The sequence below is a fragment of the Oncorhynchus mykiss genome, chromosome 18 (assembly GCF_013265735.2).
Source record: "Oncorhynchus mykiss isolate Arlee chromosome 18, USDA_OmykA_1.1, whole genome shotgun sequence".
In the NCBI taxonomy this organism is placed as follows: domain Eukaryota; kingdom Metazoa; phylum Chordata; class Actinopteri; order Salmoniformes; family Salmonidae; genus Oncorhynchus; species Oncorhynchus mykiss.
Window position 1 is genome coordinate 37,956,019 of NC_048582.1, and position 19,697 is coordinate 37,975,715.

At 44.3% G+C, this 19,697-nt stretch overlaps 4 protein-coding genes across 4 annotated transcripts; all 4 read left to right on the top strand.

Moving 5' to 3' along the window:
* The first annotated feature begins 2,309 nt into the window (after window positions 1-2,309).
* Window positions 2,310-5,892, top strand: LOC110496143 (elongation factor 1-alpha, oocyte form). The gene is made up of 8 exons (XM_021571866.2): window positions 2,310-2,466; window positions 3,209-3,370; window positions 3,876-4,055; window positions 4,164-4,460; window positions 4,558-4,708; window positions 4,797-5,053; window positions 5,141-5,375; window positions 5,476-5,892. The coding sequence occupies exons 2-8, from the start codon at window positions 3,227-3,229 to the stop codon at window positions 5,595-5,597; spliced, it is 1,386 nt and encodes a 461-aa protein (XP_021427541.1). The 5' UTR covers window positions 2,310-2,466; window positions 3,209-3,226; the 3' UTR covers window positions 5,598-5,892.
* A 186-nt stretch (window positions 5,893-6,078) lies between these two features.
* On the top strand, window positions 6,079-9,949 carry LOC110496142 (elongation factor 1-alpha). Its single transcript, XM_021571865.2, has 8 exons — window positions 6,079-6,234; window positions 6,809-6,961; window positions 7,488-7,667; window positions 7,775-8,071; window positions 8,242-8,392; window positions 8,493-8,749; window positions 8,932-9,166; window positions 9,478-9,949. Exons 2-8 carry the CDS (start codon window positions 6,818-6,820, stop codon window positions 9,600-9,602), a joined length of 1,389 nt encoding a protein of 462 aa, XP_021427540.1. The 5' UTR covers window positions 6,079-6,234; window positions 6,809-6,817; the 3' UTR covers window positions 9,603-9,949.
* A 1,078-nt stretch (window positions 9,950-11,027) lies between these two features.
* On the top strand, window positions 11,028-14,948 carry LOC110496144 (cyclic GMP-AMP synthase-like). Its single transcript, XM_036951041.1, has 6 exons — window positions 11,028-11,265; window positions 12,263-12,681; window positions 13,095-13,323; window positions 13,597-13,884; window positions 14,025-14,124; window positions 14,256-14,948. Exons 1-6 carry the CDS (start codon window positions 11,028-11,030, stop codon window positions 14,812-14,814), a joined length of 1,833 nt encoding a protein of 610 aa, XP_036806936.1. The 3' UTR covers window positions 14,815-14,948.
* A 472-nt stretch (window positions 14,949-15,420) lies between these two features.
* On the top strand, window positions 15,421-18,454 carry rl11 (60S ribosomal protein L11). The gene is given in 6 exon segments (NM_001165165.2): window positions 15,421-15,434; window positions 16,159-16,309; window positions 16,441-16,547; window positions 17,057-17,188; window positions 17,505-17,615; window positions 18,401-18,454. Coding segments are annotated over 6 exon segments (537 nt in total). The 5' UTR covers window positions 15,421-15,428; the 3' UTR covers window positions 18,431-18,454.
* Window positions 18,455-19,697: the final 1,243 nt, after the last annotated feature.

Consider the following 19,697-nt stretch of genomic DNA (forward strand, 5'->3'; position numbering starts at 1 on the left):
TCTTAAAAGATCCTCCTGAACCTTCTGAGGAAGGCGATTGACACGCTGAAATGTAAGCCTATTAGTTTGTCCTGAATAAACCTAAAGATCCATGCAGCTTTCTGAGTGCTCCTCTTTCTTCTTTGGGATCATCAACTTATAGCTGGCAGGGTAAGAAGTTTTTTTTTTCTGGTCTCCTGAAATCCTGTTCCTGGCCAATGCATCTGCGCTTCCATTCACCTTTGCTTCCTCCTGTTTTCTTCCCATCCTATGTCTCCTCTCTTCCTCGGACACTATCTGTGCATTCGCCCACTATCTGTGACATGGTTTGTGAGTACCCTTCTCTCTCGCACTCACTCTCTCACCCACTCTCTCTTTCCCCCTCTCACTGTGCTGTGAGCTGATTGAAAGCAGCAGCTGAGCTCTGTGACTGTTACCTGAACTGAGGAAAAGATAGTCGGGGAGTGCCGTCACCACGCCAAGGGATGCCAGCTGTTCTATATCAGGAATTCAACGGTGATGGGGACAGTACGGAGACTGCAGGGCCCTGAGTCGGACCTCTGTGACCTCTCCACAGCACCCAAAACACAGAATGGACTTCCACAGCATCCTTTGGAATAGGCTCAATAGATCAGAATATATTGATCATATATTGGGCAAATGTCAATATCCACATCATCAAATCTTTGTGGTGCTGGGAATGAAATAAATCAATGTTTATATTGTAGTTTGTTTGTTTTTTGGAAAAGGTTGACTGAAATGTTGATCTAAAAACATGCAATTTCCTCACTAATATTTATCATAAAACACACTCACTGACTAGGCTATGGGGAAAAGGAACTGTAGAATGTAGAACTGCAATCAGATACATCACCCAACTTTGATCCAGTGTTATAGAATTTAACATTGCTTGTGGACTGGGTGGGCAACGCAACAGAGGTTTAACATGGCGAGGTTTAACATGGCTTTTGCTATATTTATTGGAGAATTGGCTTGATATGATCATTATGGAAAGCACTCAGTGTTACTCTGCGAATGTGAGTGGAGAATCTAGAAGGACTCTCTCACACTCATTGATCACTGTAGTCACTCATCTTGGCCTTGTCTGAACGTCTTTAGAATCTGAATGTGTGTGAGATGTGGTGGAGATGCCCTCCAGACTATTGAAACAATGACCCTGGCTCTCCCTTTTCAGTGCACTGTTTGAGTGAAAATCTCTTGATTTGTTATGCTGATTGGGTCACCTAGAGTCAATACAGGTGGATGGTGATAATGAGAAACTCAAGGGCATTTATTTTCTGTCTAGTGTGGCCTGCTCCTGAGGCAATAATCCAAGAAATGTGATTCTCTTCATCGACAGTTTATGGTCCACAGAGGAAAAATGTATCATTTAAATTTGATATGACAATTGTGTAAACACTGTGTACTAATGTTGAAAAAAATGTATGAAATAATAGATTTTCCTTTCTAGAAAACAGGCTTTGATCATCTCACTCAGGTTTATGAGACAGAGTGGGGATTGGTTTGTTGAGATAACTAATCACATTCAACATACAGTGGGGAGATTTATTTTCAGATTACAGTTTAACTCTGTCAGTTGAGTTATTGAATGAATCTCTGGTTTATTGTTCATGTTTTTCTAATGCCAATAAAGAGTGTGTTTGAACAGTGTTATAGGGATAAAGACAGAGACAACATATTAGATTGTAAACAAATAATTATAAAATTCAAAACATTTGAGGTGAAGTAGAATGGTTTGTATTGACAATTTTTGTTTCATTGTAGAAGAAAAGCCAGAGTGAGGCTGACAATTAGGATGGTAATGCAGCAATGTATCAAGTAGCCCCTTATGGGAATCATCAATGTTCTCAACCTCCAGCATCATCATTGAATATGATAGATTTTCAAGAAGAAGCAGACATCCAGAAAATCAAAAATATTTTAGGTCCAATGATAAACTAGTCTTGACCACTTGGGGTTATTTAATCAATTTATCAATTACCAAGCTATGTTCTTTTTAGATTATTTGATTGAATCAGAAAGGATTACTTTCAAAATTGAAAAGATTTTAAATCATGACATATTAAGACAGGCGAGGATCGTTTTTCTGGTTTCGGCTAGAAGGGAGACAGTTTATGTATGATCAGAAATTACTTTTGTAGAAGGTTATGAGAATTAACATGGTAAATTCTGATAATTAGGTAAAGGTTCGGAAATGGGTTAGCGAAGAGCTAAAAAGAAGACAGAAAAGCAACTTTTGATGTAAACTTGAAATAACCTGTATTCCCTCTATCCTTGACCAGTTTTTCGCTGAATTGTGTGTGATTTGCGGATTCGAATAGGGAGGGGAAAGGAAGCGGGGGTGCAACCCAATCTGGCCACCTCCCCGTGTATAAAACTCCAACTCGACCATCATTCTTTCTCTTTCTGTTACCTGGTTAAGGGCAACAGCAGTGGTAGTAGCAGTGTGATTTCGTAGTGACACCGGTAAGCGCGTTTATCATCAAGTGGTTTCAAAAACGGGCCTAATCTGTTCTTGAATTTACAAGTGGTTATATTTTTACTTTTTTTTTTCTCATATCTAGCCGTATTGCGAAAATGTACTATAGCGAATACATTTGTTAGCCTTCTGTCTGTCGTTTCAATTAACCTGTGGATTTGATGGTGTAACGTCAAGGATGATGTGATTAGTTACTTTATACAAATGGCCATAATGTTGTCTTTACTGAAGTTTTTAGTTTGTCAGAAAATTACACTTTTCGTTTGGGGGAGGGGAAACTGGGGGGGGAGAACAAAGGATACTAAAGCAGTGGTCTGTGTGGCTGAGTAGCTAAATGGAATGTCTGTCTTCCATTAAAGTGAATTGCACGGTAGCCCAGGCGACAGTTGTCGAGTTGTGATAGCTAAATTCCTCTCGGATATTTGGAAATCTTTCTGTAACTTAACACGACGTGGCCCAGAAGTAACACGTGTCTCGTTTGGCCCATGGCGGACTAAGGCCTACGTGGTCATGGCTCATTCACCCTTTGTCAAATCGCATCGGATGAGTTAACTTTGTCGAGTGGTGACTTTAAAAAACATTTTTTTATGGGGTCCTATTCTTACTGGGATATGTATTATATTTTTGGACCATCGACAAAAGATTGTTAGACGGTGACCTGCGTTTTATTTGCAGCCATATTCCAAGAGGCAATGTGGCTTAGCTAAGTGGTTTCTCATTTTATTTCAGAAACTTAAGTAAGCGACCATGGGAAAGGAAAAGATCCACATCAACATCGTGGTCATTGGCCACGTCGACTCCGGGAAGTCCACCACCACCGGCCATCTGATCTACAAATGCGGAGGCATTGACAAGAGAACCATTGAGAAGTTCGAGAAGGAGGCTGCTGAGGTAAGCATTTCCTAAACTCGTTGGTTACAATACTTTGGATTAAATGGCGACGCCAGCATGGTCTTTGAACGGCGAAGCCGGTAGGGTGTGTAACGAGTACGCGCATGTGGGGTGGCGCTTGCGCGCGGGCCTAGCGTCCGGGTGATGACGATGCACTTTGTGTAATGGTGGCTGAGGCCTTCGTTGCTAGAAGGGTACAGTGTGTATATATTTTTTTAGCTAATAACTTACTGAGCACCGCCACGGAAAGCCGACTCTGTTGTCCCATCTCTAGTACACAGCCTCTATTTCCACTTCACAAAATGCTTAAATTACGTTTCTGAAAGTATACTGAACAATCCATTTCAATTTCGTTTTTTAAAGTAGTGTAGATTATTGGCTTAGTTTCCCATAACATTCTAGGCTTGACCCTGAATGCTGTACTTGCTCACGATGCAATTTAACATGTAGCTTGATCACATTGAAGTGATTTAATGTAAGAATTATTTTGACTTCCCATCTTTAGATGGGTAAGGGCTCTTTCAAGTATGCCTGGGTGCTGGACAAGCTGAAGGCTGAGCGTGAGCGTGGCATCACGATTGACATTTCCCTGTGGAAGTTCGAGACCGGCAGGTACTACGTCACCATCATTGATGCCCCTGGGCACAGAGACTTCATCAAGAACATGATCACCGGTACATCTCAGGTAAGTGGGGCCCACTGCAATTGGACTGTACTGTTAATCTACAGCCTATTAGTTTCAGTTTAAGGTGGTGGGCTGACCAACCTTAATCCCCCCCCCCCCCCCCCCCAGGCTGATTGTGCTGTGCTGGTCGTTGCTGGTGGTGTTGGTGAGTTTGAGGCCGGTATCTCAAAGAATGGGCAGACTCGTGAGCACGCTCTCCTTGCTTTCACTCTGGGAGTGAAGCAGCTCATCGTTGGCGTCAACAAGATGGACTCCACAGAGCCCCCTTACAGCCAGAAGCGTTTTGAGGAGATCCAGAAGGAGGTCAGCACCTACATCAAGAAGATCGGCTATAACCCTGCCACCGTCGCCTTTGTGCCCATCTCTGGATGGCATGGGGACAACATGCTGGAAGCCAGCGCCAACGTGAGTAGTCCATCCCAACAGTACACTACTGTGAAATAGTTTTGCCTGTCATTTGAATACATATTACTGTTTCTAAATGCTTTTTCTCTTATTCCAGATGGGCTGGTTCAAGGGATGGAAGGTCGAGCGTAAGGATGGTAACGCCAATGGTGTGACTCTGCTGGAGGCCCTGGACAGCATCCTGCCCCCATCCCGCCCCACAGACAAGCCCCTTCGTCTGCCCCTCCAGGATGTTTACAAAATCGGTGGTAAGAATCTGTTAAACTTCATGAAAGTGACTGACACGCAAAGGTTTGGTTCTGCTCGTTGGTTAATCTACTCCCCTGGTTTCCTCAGGTATTGGAACTGTACCTGTGGGCCGTGTGGAGACAGGCACCCTGAAGGCCGGTATGATCGTCACCTTCGCCCCCGCTAACGTCACCACTGAAGTCAAGTCTGTGGAGATGCACCACGAGACCCTGGAATCGGCTATGCCCGGTGACAACGTCGGATTCAACGTCAAGAACGTGTCCGTCAAGGATATCCGTCGTGGCAACGTAGCTGGAGACAGCAAGAATGACCCTCCAATGGAGGCTGGCACTTTCACTGCTCAAGTAGGCATACTGTTTGTAGTTGGGCGGGGCAGGTTACTTCCCATGACAATTGTTCTTGCGCTAATTGACCACGCCTTGTTTTTCCAGGTAATCATCCTGAACCACCCTGGCCAGATCTCCCAGGGCTATGCCCCTGTGCTGGATTGCCATACTGCTCACATCGCCTGCAAGTTCAGTGAGCTCAAGGAGAAGATTGACCGTCGGTCCGGCAAGAAGCTTGAAGATGCCCCCAAGTTCCTGAAGTCTGGAGATGCTGCTATCGTTGACATGATCCCCGGCAAGCCCATGTGTGTGGAGAGTTTCCAGGAATACCCCCCTCTTGGTAAGTTATCCACAGGCCCTCATCACCAAAACATTGATAATCCTTAAGGTCCTCTATGCTTCTGGCAAAATAGTAACGCTGCCTTTTCAATCTCCTGCAGGTCGTTTTGCTGTGCGTGACATGAGACAGACAGTCGCTGTCGGTGTCATCAAGGCTGTTGACAAGAAGGCCGCCTCAAGCGGCAAGGTCACAAAGTCTGCCGTTAAGGCCGGTAAAAAGTGAATTCCCCTCCCACAGGACGTCCCTCAGGTAGCGGTGTCTGCTGCCCAACATCCTGCGGCGTCTCAAAACCTAAGCTCTATACTTAAGGACTGGTTAATGCTGATTAAAACTCATCGTAAAAGTTTCCGCAGGAAAGGAACCCAACGTGGAGACACTTGTGGATTCGTCATTACAGGCGGTGCCTCTTTCAGTTAAATTGTGTATATGGTTGAACGGAACCTGTTTTGATTCTACTATTAAATTGGAAGTAAACTGCTGATAACTAATAAAGGTCTTTAAATGTCTTGACCAAAAATCCTGCTGTTTTCCTTAATCCTTTGTCCTTCGTGTGCTTGTAGTTCAGTGGGAGCTGCTCCATAGGGTAGGACAAGTGCAATGCTGTATGTAACTGGTCGTTGCAGCTGTTTTGACACATCCTATCCCTGACAGCTGCAGGGCTGTGATGGGTTTTTGCAGTCCAATCACCTTGGTGGGTTACACTGGTGCAACCAATAGCACCCTATTTTATTGATGACAGCAGTGCTTTAGCATTTGCTGCTCTCCCGCCCCTTACAGCACCGGTATAAAAAGAAATGTGAGATCAAATTCTTCCCTTTTTCTCCGGTCTAAAGCAGGGATAACCGTAAACCTATCGCAGGTTAGTGTAACAGAATGCTTATTTCAGGATATACTGGTTAATGGCTTGTGGCTAACACTGTTCGCTTAAAATTGTGATAATGGGATGGTCATGAGTCGTGCTAGCCTAACAAGTAACTCATTTCACGAGCATGATAAGGACCGGTCTAATTGTACTAGAGATGGGTTTTTCTAACTGCTCGTTTTCATTTGGATTCATAAATTGTCATTGGAGACCACTGCTCTGTCCAACATAGTTGACCGCATCATGTGCAGTGGTTAACTAGCTACCAGCGAACTATTCGACTGAACTAGAAGGATAACTAATGAATTAGACGTGTGGGATAACTCCAACTAGGCGGGGTGTATGACTTTGGCTGTGGTAACTAGTGACGACCCAACATGGCCGGCTCGCTTGTCCCCCGATTTAACATGGAGGACGATTTGCGGATAGCACATGGTGCATGAGTCAGTGGTGCCGCTGGGCGTCAAAGGCATCAATATTGTATGCATCTCCTGCTACCATGTTATTTGCATGCGTATTTTGTGTAAATGTATTTGTGCATCGGTAGTTACGTCAGTTTCCTTTCAATCAGTAAATCATAATGGGAAAGGAAAAGATCCACATCAACATCGTGGTCATTGGCCATGTCGACTCCGGGAAGTCCACCACCACCGGCCATCTTATCTACAAATGCGGAGGCATTGACAAGAGAACCATTGAGAAGTTCGAGAAGGAGGCTGCTGAGGTAGGTTTGGGCGCCCTGACATTTCTGGATTTTTTTTTTTGTCTGCAGCTATGAATAGCGACATAACGGGCGTGGTTACAGCTGAAAATCATTGGAAAGATTGCTTTGACACAAGCGACACCTACTGTACGAAAGTGTGTATCGCTGTCAGTTGTGGCCAGTCATTCTGCGGTAACTAAATGCAAAAATGCCTTCTAAAAATGGTTAAATTGAGTCATTGAACTGCAACTCGTTTAGTCAGGTAAAAAGAGAACTCAAAATGAAGGTATGCAAATGATATGGTGGTCAAACGTATTTGGGCATCAGTAAATTGCTGGGAAAAAACTTGCTCAACTAGCAGAATAATTTTATTAATCTGATTAGGCAGTCATTTTGTGTTAGTCTGGATTGTGTAAATGACAAAATGCCCCAAAATTATATGCATTTGTAGTAGGCCTAATTGGGTAGATATGATCTAAAAAATATTACAACTGTAGGCAATAGACTTAAGTGAAATAAATGCAAACTTGATTCTCTGCTTGTGTAGATGGGCAAAGGCTCTTTCAAGTATGCCTGGGTGCTGGACAAGCTGAAGGCTGAACGAGAGCGTGGTATCACCATCGACATTTCCTTGTGGAAGTTTGAGACCGCCAAGTACTACGTCACAATCATTGATGCCCCTGGACACAGAGACTTCATCAAGAACATGATCACCGGTACATCTCAGGTAAAGAAAAGCTTTAATAACCATTGCTGGTTTCCTGTTTCCTAATTATGAAATGATCAGTAGTAGCATTTTACCATGACATTTGAAGTGTCATGTCTTTGTCTCAGGCTGATTGCGCTGTGCTGGTCGTTGCTGGTGGTGTTGGTGAGTTTGAGGCCGGTATCTCAAAGAACGGGCAGACTCGTGAGCACGCTCTCCTGGCCTACACTCTGGGAGTGAAGCAGCTCATCGTTGGTGTCAACAAGATGGACTCCACAGAGCCCCCTTACAGCCAGAAGCGTTTTGAGGAGATCCAGAAGGAGGTCAGCACTTACATCAAGAAGATCGGCTATAACCCTGCCACAGTCGCCTTTGTGCCCATCTCTGGATGGCATGGGGACAACATGCTGGAAGCCAGCCCTAATGTGAGTAGTCCATCCCCACAGTACACTCCACCGCAGCAGTGTAGTTTTAGGTGGTCATATGCCTAAATTATTAGGGCTGGAACATTATAGAAGGTAAAGCACTGACAGGTCAGCAAGCCTCATCCTAATTTTGATCCACACAAGAACAGTAACATTGTTTCCCATTGCAGATGGGCTGGTTCAAGGGATGGAAGGTTGAGCGTAAGGAGGGTGGCGCTAATGGTGTGACCCTTCTGGAGGCTCTGGACTCTATCCTGCCCCCCTCCCGCCCCACCAACAAGCCTCTCCGTCTGCCCCTGCAGGACGTCTACAAAATTGGAGGTAAGAACCAGTTATATATCAATATGTTTCAATATACTGGTTATTTCCTTTAGACATGACGGGGTATGGCTCTTGTGGGTAAATACTTGTTTCCCTTTAGGTATTGGAACAGTGCCCGTGGGCCGTGTGGAGACTGGAACCCTGAAGGCCGGTATGATCGTCACCTTCGCCCCCGCTAACGTCACCACTGAAGTCAAGTCTGTGGAGATGCACCACGAGACCCTGGAAGCGGCTCTCCCCGGTGACAACGTGGGCTTCAACGTCAAGAACGTGTCCGTCAAGGATATTCGTCGTGGCAACGTGGCTGGAGACAGCAAGAACGACCCTCCAATGGAGGCCGGCAACTTCACCGCTCAGGTGAGAGATGGGACTGATTTGAAATATTTCCAAGTCTACTTTCCTTCATGTCTCGTTTCTGGCCAAACATTTGCACTTTCATTAAACATTTTTCTAAATTCAGTTTACCCACGTTCCAACCCCCTGTCAATGTAGTTCTAGATTCTATCCCATCCTTACCCAACCTTTACCCCAATCCTCAGGTCATCATCCTGAACCACCCGGGCACCATCTCCCAGGGCTATGCCCCCGTGCTGGATTGCCATACCGCTCACATCGCCTGCAAGTTCAGCGAGCTCAAGGAGAAGATCGACCGTCGTTCCGGCAAGAAGCTTGAGGACAACCCCAAAGCCCTGAAGTCTGGAGACGCCGCCATCATCGTCATGGTGCCAGGAAAGCCCATGTGTGTGGAGAGCTTCGCCGCCTACCCTCCCCTCGGTGAGTCACACACCAATTCCTTATGATGACGATTATGGGTCTTATTTATGCAGTGCTATTAAAAAACTGAATGTTACGTGGGGGGGTTTATCATCACTGTATAGGACCCATCTGGGTAATGTAGCCGTTTGGTGTTGAAAGAACTCGCCACACATTTACTGTTGATTGCTTGTAAGAAGGTGAAGAGATCTTACTAGCCTCAATACCTTACAACGTCACTTACAAAAACTCTTTAGGAACTACAGTGACTTCAGGAATATTCTGACACTCCATTCCAGTAACCATATCTCTTTGTTGCTGCATCGTTGCAGGTCGTTTTGCCGTGCGTGACATGAGGCAGACCGTGGCTGTTGGTGTCATCAAGGCCGTCGACAAGAAGGCTGCCAGCACTGGCAAGGTGACCAAGTCCGCCGTTAAGGCTGCCAAAGCTAAATGAATTCCTGCTCCAGACATCCAGCAACAACAAAGTGTGTCACCGGCATCCCATCCTGCAGTGTCTCAGAACCTGAGCTCTCTACTCAAGGACTGGCTAATGCTAATAAAAACCCATCGCAAAAATTTTCGCAGGAAAGGAAAGCAAATGTTCGAAGAATAATGCTTTAGGGAAAATTATGATAAAATAAAAAACCATGAACATGAACCGCCAAAACGCTGCTGTTTTCTTGATTCTCATAAAGCCAAAACGCTGAATCAGTTACTGTTGGATCCATACTGCTATCTACCATGATATGTTGTGTTAGAATATTAAAATAAAGTCTGGTTTCTGTTGCTGTGAAACATTGAGCTAATTGTCAAATTTTGGATTGATTTGCTGAATACACTCCATTGGTTTACAATATTGGCTACAAACAGAAAATAATAACAACTTTGGGGAATATTCAATAGATATTCACTGCCTCCGTTTTAAGCATTCTCTCCTTTGAGTTACATCAGAAATGTAAGTGCTGTTGGTAAACATGTCAGTACTGTTGATTCCTATTTTCAGAGGAGTGATTTCTCAATAGGGGAAATAATACCCCGGTAAATGTCGGCTACTGTCAAGGTAAGGGGTTCTGACAGAAGGAGAAACCAGTTGCGTGGTTTTTATATACAAAAGCTTTCACAAGCCAGGTAGAGCATAACAAATCTTTATGGAATGACGTCACACTGGTGAAACCTCTTCCTTACTGTGTCCCTAGCAACACCGCACCTAGAATTCAGTTGTGCAATCCATGATCCACTGCTACAGAGACAGAGGGAGAAACGATCTATTATCTTTGAGTGATATGTGACATCACAGTTGGGAAATAGAAAGGGAATAGTGTCCGGAACCAGAAATACTTGAGCTGACACAGAGAGGAGCAATGGAGACGTTTCAATGTCCCCCTAACAAGCTGCAATTTGTGTCTACAACTGGGCAATAGGTAAGTCTTAACAACCCCTGTAAAATGTCACAATGGTTGAATGATTCTCTAACAATCAGTCTGGGATTATGAAGAAATGGTTGAATGATTCTCTAACAATCAGTCTGGGATTATGAAGAAATGGTTGCAAGCGAAGTTGTCGAGAGTAACATGTAGTCTGGTTTAGAAGGTCTAGGAAATCACAATTACATTCATTCCTCTGGGCAGGGCCTCAGCATTACAGTCATTGTACATTGTATGTACCGTGCTTAAAATGACATAGAACTTATATATGATCTCTGATACTACGTTACTATGCACCCACTAAAGACTGAGCAAGGTTGTTTTTGTTATTGCGCGATCCCGTCCCATGTACTTTCAACCTAAAAGGAAGAGGATATTCAAATTCCATTTATGTCATTCTCGTTTCTCTGAATTGATTGATGTGTTTGTGTGCGTGTGTTGATCACAGTAGAAAGATGAACAGAACCACACCTCAGAGGAGGTCATCCTCCAGGAGACAGACCTCAGTTCCATCCACACCCCCTAGAGAGCCCCAGACAATTCCTCAGTCATGGGCCCACGCCGGGACCTCGTCCACCCCCGTCAACCTCCAACCTAGCCTGGGCAGAGAGGCAGAGGAGGGTGGGTATCTGGACAAACAAGATGGAGATGGAGGTAGCCCCATAGAGGACTCTCAGACTGGGGCATCGTTGGGTCAGGAGACTGATGGAAACTCCAGTACCCCAGCCACACACAACTCACCCCTCCCTAGGCAGTGACCACACCTGACAGGTAATAGCACGGTCAACCTGCTCGCTTCAATGGTATTGTTGATTGTCCTCATCTGATGTGGGTATCATTGTATGTCAAAGACGCTAAGACAATCAATCAGTAACATGTTACATTCATTCATCTTGCCAGAATCCATATCCTGAGTTGAGTGACTTTTTGCATCTGCAATGTTTTGGAGGCCTCCCAAGTGGCGCAGCGGTCTAAGGCTCTGCATCGCAGTGCTTGGGGCGTCACTACAGACCCGGGTTCGATCCCAGGCTGTGTTGCAGCCGGCCGCGACCGGGACACCCATGAGGCAGCGCACAATTGGCCCAGTGTCGTTTGGGTTAGGGGGGGGTTTGGCCGGCTGGGATGTCCTTGTCAACTAGCGCTCTTGCAACTCCTTGTGGTGGGCCAAGTGCATGCATGCTGACTTCGTTTGCCAGTTGTACAGTGTTTCCTCCGACACATTGGTCGGAGGAAGTTAAGCGAGGCTTCCAGGTTAAGCGAGCACCGGCTTGGCAGGGTCGTGTTTCGGGGGAATGCGTGGCTCTCGACCATCAACTCTCCCGAGTTCGTACGGGAGTTGCAGCGATTGGACAAGACTGTAACTACCAATTGGGTTGAAAAGGGGGTACAAAGTACAAAAAAAAAAATGTTTTGGAGATGAAGTTCATGTGTAAAATGGGGCAAAAATTGCACCATTCATGCTTCTTTTTATGCCCCAGTCTGAGAGTCCTCTATGGGGCTACCTCCATCTCCATCTTGTCTGTCCAGATATGGATTCTGTAACAGAGGCAATTCATCTTGCAGCAGTCATAAAACATACAACATCTAAAAATGTAAAATAAATCGCAAAGGATATTTTACAAACAAATAGGCAGGGCGTTTGAAATATTCTGAATGCCCAACCAGGCCGACCCGAGAGTCCCCCTGTAATATTATCTGTTGCACCTTATTCTTGTACTGGCATCTTTTTTAAAATCTCTTTGTTCACTCTCTGTGCCTCTTGTCCACTTGTTTCTTCTTATTAAGCACCACTTTCAATTCTTTGGTCACCCATGGTTTGTTGTCAGGAAATATGCTCATCTGAGACAGTCCTGCCAATACTTCGATCTGTCCACAGCCCAGAACCCCACACCAGGGTACGAGCTGGCCCCTATCACCCCAGAGCTGGCCCGCTGGATCAGGCTTCGGTCACAGGACCTCAAGCTCCGCCAGAGTGACCGCCAGTGGGCCGTGGACTTGGTCAACCATCTCCGGGACAGCCTGCTGGTCTTCCTCAAGAACAGTGACGAGCAGCCCTACTTCCAGTCAGCCTCTGTGCTCAACAGTGGTTCATACTACGAGATGGTTAAGGTAACTCACACCATGAGACGGGAATTGTCTCTGGCTGGCGGCTCAATTAAAACCCATGAACACAAAATAATTACCGGCAGCAAATGATCCACATTTTCACTAAAGGTGTGTTTTGATAAACATAGATGAACATTGAGCGACTGATTAGGCAGTATCTATGAGTCAATACTGAAGCTTATCTCTGACATACTGTACATAATAGGAAACATGACATGCAAACATGGAGGTCGTTGTTCTTCTTGTGTTGAATGCCAAGTGTTGCTGTTTGTAAGTCTTCTGGACTTACAAATCTGGGTCTGTCAAACCTGCCTTTAGCATTCAGTGAGTATACTTTACTGTTATTAGAATCCTGTGAACGAAACGAAATAGCATGTAAATAATGCATAGTACCTTTTACCATTGTGTGCCAACAGATACACAACCCAAATGAGTTTGACATGATGCTGAAGCTCCAGTCTCCTTCCCGCCTCAAAATGACTGAGCTGGACCAATACCACGGCCTGTTCTACGAAGTCGCCCTTTCCCGACCGACGCGTTCCCACATACGGTCTTTCCTATTGGAAGATGGGCTCACCATCTCAGCCAGCAAGATCATAAGGGAAATGCACCGTCTGGTCCGAAAGTTCATCAGCACCTACAAAGGTGTGGTAACAGGTCTATATTCACCTGATTGTGTGGAAATGCAGTCATACAAGTGCTCACCTACCCATACTGTGTGTTCATATGCTGTATCTTGTCCGACTGGTTTATCTGTGGATGCTATGTTGTTAAGGGGTCAATATGAATCCTTGAGTCTTAGAGGTCAGTGGTCGGTGTCCACATCTCCAGCCACCTATATATATATTAGTAATATAAACTGTTTGTCTAAATATGACGTGGCACATACCTGTAGGCTTTTGTGTGTTCTTTGATCAGCAGTGCCTGGAAATAGCTGGCGTTGGGTTGTGAAGAGGAAGCGTCCAAACTCCCCAGCGGTGACCCTTTCCCTGTTGGAGGTGGATAATGGGAAAGAGGAACTACTTTCTGTGGATGTGGTGCCCGCCTTGGAAGTGCCCTCCTCACAGAGCTGGCCTCTGGCTGCCCGCGCAGGCCCAGATGTGAACAACTGGCTGGGGAAGAAGACCCGGCGCTCTCTCACCCACCAAACTTGCTTCTTTGTGCCCAAGAAACCGCCAGGGCGTAACCTCAGTGAGGCAGCTAAAGGTGTGTGTAACATTACATTGTTCTTGTGCCAGAGCCATAGATGTATGTGGATAGATTTTGTCACGATTGATACAGTGAATGCCATTTTTCCTTTTATTGAAAATGATTCCCTTTTATTTGTGGCTGCTTGTCTGCTGCAGAGAGTTGGAGAATTTCATTTTCTCACATAGAAAAGGAACTAATCAAGACTCATGGGAACAAGAGGACCTGCTGTGAGAGCTCTGCCACCAAGTGCTGCCGGTCATAATTCACTCTACTACAGCATTTACCAGCATCTGTGACTCATTTCTCCCTAATACTGAACAAATACCTTTATATGAAGTCATCAACATCATGAACAATACCTATCTTTCTCTCTTCCTCTTCTTTAGTAAGCAGTGCTTTAAGCTCCTCAAGTGTCTGATCGAGGGACTGAAGAAACGCTACCCTCAGGAGCTGGATGCTCTGTGCTCCTACCATGGGAAGACAGTCTTTCTACACACCCTTTCCATCAGGGCCCAGGACTCCCTGTGGACACTGCATCATCTGCCTGCCTGCTTCATGCACCTCCTAGGGGCCCTGGAGGGCCACGCAAGGAGCGGCCTGCTACCCCACTTCTTTGTCCCCAGCTCCAACCTCTTCGCCGCACTGACCTTCCCACGCAAAGCTCTGGTGTTTCTGACTGAGGCTCTGGAGGAGCAGAGGAGACAGGGGCTTCCCCTTTTAATGCCCCCGGCTCCTGCCCCACCACTGGCAGTACACTCCCCCAGTAACTCCCAGTCCCAGCCATCCATTGTTGTACAGCAGACTCATGTTATCCAGTCTCCTATTATCCAGCCACTCAAAGTTATTGAGACAAAAGCTTTAGTGAAAATGTTCAACATTTTAGCTTTGGTTGTGGCTTTGGTCTGTGTTGTTTGTTACCTCTGCCCATCAGTGGTAGGAAAGTAGCAGAGACAGTCCAATCTACAGCAGAGGGCGCTAAAATGTTATGCAGATGTAGAGAATGATAAGCCATTTTTAAACAGATTTTTATTTATCTCTAAATTATGTCTTTGCTCTTAATAATAAACACAATGAAAAAAGTAACATTTCTGTATTTGTATGTAAATGCTAAATATATGCAAATTACCAAGAATATAGTAGCTATACAATGTATTGTTTACTACTTCTGTCCACTACCCCAATGTACTTCATGACAAACTTTTAAATAAAACATATTATTTATCAATGAAATACTTGTCCATCATGTATGATCCTATATGATTTATTATAGTGTGTGTGTGTGTGTGTGTGTGTGTGTGTGTGTGTGTGTGTGTGTGTGTGTGTGTGTGTGTGTGTGTGTGTGTGTGTGTGTGTGTGTGTGTGAATTCTTGAATCTAAATATTATTATATAAGCCTAATTTAATACTGATAGATACAGTTTTACTGTACTTTATTATTGACTTTGGGGGCTTATGGAACCGTCCTTCAAATTCAGTATGTTACGTAGGGCCCATTTATTCGAACACTTCCCTATAAATATGCTGCGCCGGAAACGTCTCGTCCTCTTCTAGTGATTAAACATGGCGGTAAGTACAGCGTTTACACATAAAATGGCGAGATTTCTCGGTTTACAGTTTAAATCCACAATCATCAGCGTGATATGGCCAAAATCTCAGTGTTTTTATAGCCAGATGTGAGTAGAGTCATGTGCAGCATTGGAATGAAGTTGTATTACGGCCAAGATGTTATGGACCACTGATTTAATTGAAGCATCAGTAAGGGCTAGCGACATAGTTGTTGTAGTTGAGGTCTCTCCCCGAATACGTTTCTCAGTGCTTTGTTAGTTACCGCTAAATAAGTAACTGGAACGTCCGTATACGAACCTTGCGAAAATATTGTAAATATTCTGTAAGAAGTTGTGAACTTTGATTCCGCAACATTTTAATAGCTGTCTATTAGCAGTCGGGGATGTGCACGGGCATGTCCGTGTGGCAGGTTTTAGTGGTTCACTTGGGATGGTAAATAACACATTGAATCACGTTTTTGAATGGATTTAAATCGGTGTGAACACGTATGGCTTTTTTTGGGAATAGCTTAAAGATGGACTGTTGTCTATTGATCAGGATTTATTAGCTAGCTAACGTAACAGTAGTTAGCTAGCAGCCGAACTAGCAACATGTTGCTAACTTAACCAGCCTACATAACAGGCAGCTAATGTATCCAAACAGAAGTTTCATTATTGGCTACAGTGTGTAAATGTCAACCTTCCAGCCTCATGATATATGATATCATATCTGTATATTTCAACAGGAACAGGGCGAGAAAAAGGAGAACCCCATGCGTGAGCTTCGCATCCGCAAGCTCTGTATGAACATCTGTGTTGGGGAGAGTGGTGACCGACTGACCCGTGCTGCTAAGGTGCTTGAGCAGCTGACAGGACAGACGCCTGTCTTCTCCAAGGGTAGGTAAACTGTCTTGATTCTGTGCTTTTAATCAGTGGCAGTGTGTTTGACTGTTAGGTAACAGACTGACACGTTCTGTTTGTCAGTGAAATGTGTTATGATTACAATTTCTTTCACCTGTCCCCCTCAGCCCGCTACACTGTGCGATCCTTCGGCATCCGCAGAAATGAAAAGATTGCTGTCCACTGTACCGTACGTGGAGCTAAGGCTGAGGAGATCCTGGAGAAGGGACTCAAGGTGTGCTTTCAATATTACTTATTTATTAGAAACACTGCATTACATTTTTATGGATGTTTTGATGACCTTGCACATGTCTTAATCACCATTCATTTGTCAAGGGAATGTTTCTGACACCTTTGGTTGGGGCTTAGTGTAGTGTGGTAACCTTCATAACATTGGCTGCTGTTCCATGCATTATTGAATTATGCATACTTTTAGGGCCTCAGGTAGCCCAGCGGCTAAGGGCGTTGTGCCAGTAAACATAAGGTAGCTGGTTTGAATCCCAGAGCCGACTAGGAGAGGTTTGTCAATGTGCCCTTGAACAAGACCCTTAAACCCAATTTGCTCTGGAGAAGTGTCTGCTAAATGACTAATGTTTTGCATTGTATCACTCATGTTCAACTTCAACCAATAGTGTTTTATCTAGGGTGTGAACTTTGTCCACATGGTTAGGAATGTATTTAGTCAGATTGCTTGAAGTTGCTATATGTTGCCCTTCCTAATTGGTGTAACGCATCCTTCCAAAGGTGCGTGAGTACGAGTTGAGGAAGAACAACTTCTCCGACACTGGGAACTTCGGCTTTGGCATCCAGGAACACATTGATCTGGGAATCAAGTACGACCCCAGCATCGGTATCTATGGACTGGACTTCTATGTCGTGAGTGGCTTCAAATGCTTTTTAAATAACTTGTCTTTACATGGGGCGGCAGGGTAGCCTAGTGGTTAGCGCGTTGGACTAGTAACCGGAAGGTTGCAAGTTCAAACCACCGAGCTGACAAGGTACAAAATCTGTTGTTCTGCCCCTGAACAGGCAGTTAACCCACTGTTCCTAGGCCGTCATTGAAAATAATAATTTGTTCTTAACTGACTTGCCTAGTAAAGGTAAAATAAATAAACATGGCTGTTGGTATACAATAGTTTTTTGCATGCCTTCTACTCTCAACCACCCTCTTTCTCTCCTTTTGTTCTGTCAGGTCCTTGGCAGACCTGGCTTCAGCATCGCTGACAAGAAGCAGAAAACCGGTCGCATCGGTTTCAGGCACCGTATCCGCAAAGAGGAGGCCATGCGCTGGTTCCAGCAGAAGGTGAGGCTGTTTGAGCTATGATCTGACTGATTTTGTTTGGTTTCTCTAAGGGTGGTCAATGGTACCTGCAAATGGCTGGTGTTGATTTTTATTCGATGTACATCAGAAAGATGAACGTGACAGGTGTCTGAAACCCGTTGTTTACCAGTAAGATTCAGTCCCCTATTCCTAGGAGCAGTAATGCTCGTGTCTTTTAAAGCTGCACTTTGGCAACCTGACAATTCACAGAAATATGTTTAAATCTGTCATTCTCATTGAAAGTCTGAAGTGGTAGATGTGTTCTATTTACAATATTTCTATGCTTCCTGTTAAGTTTATGCATAATTTACATTTTGTACACCAGCTGAAAATATAATTATTTTTGGTGTCATAAATATTTCACAGCCATTTAGATGGTACAATGATTCTTTATGCTATACTTGCTTGTTTTGTCACATTAACTGACATAGGTGAACTATTAGAATTTTAGCAATCAATAAATGGTGAGCTAAAACTGCATAGCCTGTCAAACAAGCTTTGAGGCAGGTGTTGCCATTTGGCAGGAATGAAAACTGCATTCACACTGCCTATTTGCCTTTAAGATTGCCAATACCTGCTCTAATGCTATTGGAAGAGAACTGTCAGTTGACCCTTCAACATTTTTGTTGCAAGGCTATTGGTTCAAGAATATGTACTTCATTGAACATTTTGTATTTGGTCTGGATTTTTGACAAGTCTGCCATTTCTCCTGATTTGAGTAGACTTCTTTTCTGAGCATTGTAAGCTAATTGTTCTCTTCTTTTCAGTATGATGGGATCATCCTCCCCGGGAAGTAAAGGATCACCATTGGCCTTGTTCATAACAATAAAATTAAAAAAATAACTTTGTTCTGTGATTATTCAGTAATGTGTTATGTATCCTATGCTGGCTTTATAGTTAAGTGAATCCAGATTTAGTTTAATCGTTCATTAATGGAAATGTATGTTAATGGGGTTACAGTAATGTGTATTAAATTGGAAGAACGGCGCTTGCTGTTTTAAAGGGTAAATATTAATATGCAACAGTGATGTGGTTGAGAGCAGGCAGTAGGGGTCTGTATCGCTGTTTTTGCCTTGGAAGCTTCCATTGTAAAATAAGCTATACATGCAACAATATTTGCCCAGTTCGAGTACAGGATGGGAAATCTAACTTTTAATTTGTATGTAATAGAATATGAGCTGTAGCAAAGATAAGGTCGCCAATATTTAAGGTTGGTTGAAGTTCTACAGCTGCACCATGGAGGGCATCCTGACTGGTTGCATCATTGCCTGGTATGGCAACATTTCAGCCTCTGACCGCAAGTCACTAGTGTGCAGGGCCCAGTACATCCCTGGGGCTAAGCTCCATCATCTCTATCAGGTGGTGCCAGAAAGGCCTGATTGTCACTAGCAACCCTAGTCAGATGGTTCTCTGCTACTGCACAGCCAGCAGTACAAGAGGCAAGTTAATAAGGTCCTAAGGTCACTTTACCTCCACCTACATGTACACATTACCTTGACTAATGTGCCCCTGCACATTGACTCTACCAGTACCCCATGTATATAGCCTTGCTACTTTCATTTGAGTAATTAACATTTTTAATTACATTGGTTAATGGCTTGTAATTAAGCATTTGGCGCATGTGACAAATTAGATTTGTATGCATGCAGTTCATGGGTCAGTCATCTGCCTAATGATGGCATTATTAATTTATGACGAATGTTGGTATATTGAGTGTCAGAAGTAGATACTAGTTGGAGGTTGTCTAGTTCAACCCCCTCAGTCTCATCACTTCAGAATGCCATTTGGAGTAAAAATAGCTGTTTCCCCAATGCTGGTCCTGGGGACCCAAGGGGTGTGCACATTGTTTTTGCCCGTGTCAAAGGTTGGCGTTATTGCTAGGGCAAAAACTAAAATATGCGCACTTTAACATCCCCAGGACCAGCATTTGCAAACACTGGTTTTCACAACTGTTGTCTTGCTAAATATGACAAAATGGACAAACGTGGTTATATCCTGGTGTGGCAGCTTGTGTATACATTACCTGTGAGGGTTGACGTTAAATAAAGAGACAAACACCATTTA

Excerpts from the sequence above, each read along its gene's own strand:
- LOC110496143 (XM_021571866.2), top strand. The coding sequence starts at position 3,227 with ATGGGAAAGGAAAAGATCCACATCAACATCGTGGTCATTGGCCACGTC. Across the intron at positions 5,054-5,140 it reads CTGGCACTTTCACTGCTCAA|GTAATCATCCTGAACCACCC; the intron begins GTAGGCATACTG and ends TTGTTTTTCCAG. Across the intron at positions 5,376-5,475 it reads CCAGGAATACCCCCCTCTTG|GTCGTTTTGCTGTGCGTGAC; the intron begins GTAAGTTATCCA and ends AATCTCCTGCAG.
- LOC110496142 (XM_021571865.2), top strand. The coding sequence starts at position 6,818 with ATGGGAAAGGAAAAGATCCACATCAACATCGTGGTCATTGGCCATGTC. Across the intron at positions 8,072-8,241 it reads TGCTGGAAGCCAGCCCTAAT|ATGGGCTGGTTCAAGGGATG; the intron begins GTGAGTAGTCCA and ends TTCCCATTGCAG. Across the intron at positions 8,750-8,931 it reads CCGGCAACTTCACCGCTCAG|GTCATCATCCTGAACCACCC; the intron begins GTGAGAGATGGG and ends CCCAATCCTCAG.
- LOC110496144 (XM_036951041.1), top strand. The coding sequence starts at position 11,028 with ATGAACAGAACCACACCTCAGAGGAGGTCATCCTCCAGGAGACAGACC. Across the intron at positions 12,682-13,094 it reads CATACTACGAGATGGTTAAG|ATACACAACCCAAATGAGTT; the intron begins GTAACTCACACC and ends GTGTGCCAACAG. Across the intron at positions 13,885-14,024 it reads CCTCAGTGAGGCAGCTAAAG|AGAGTTGGAGAATTTCATTT; the intron begins GTGTGTGTAACA and ends TGTCTGCTGCAG.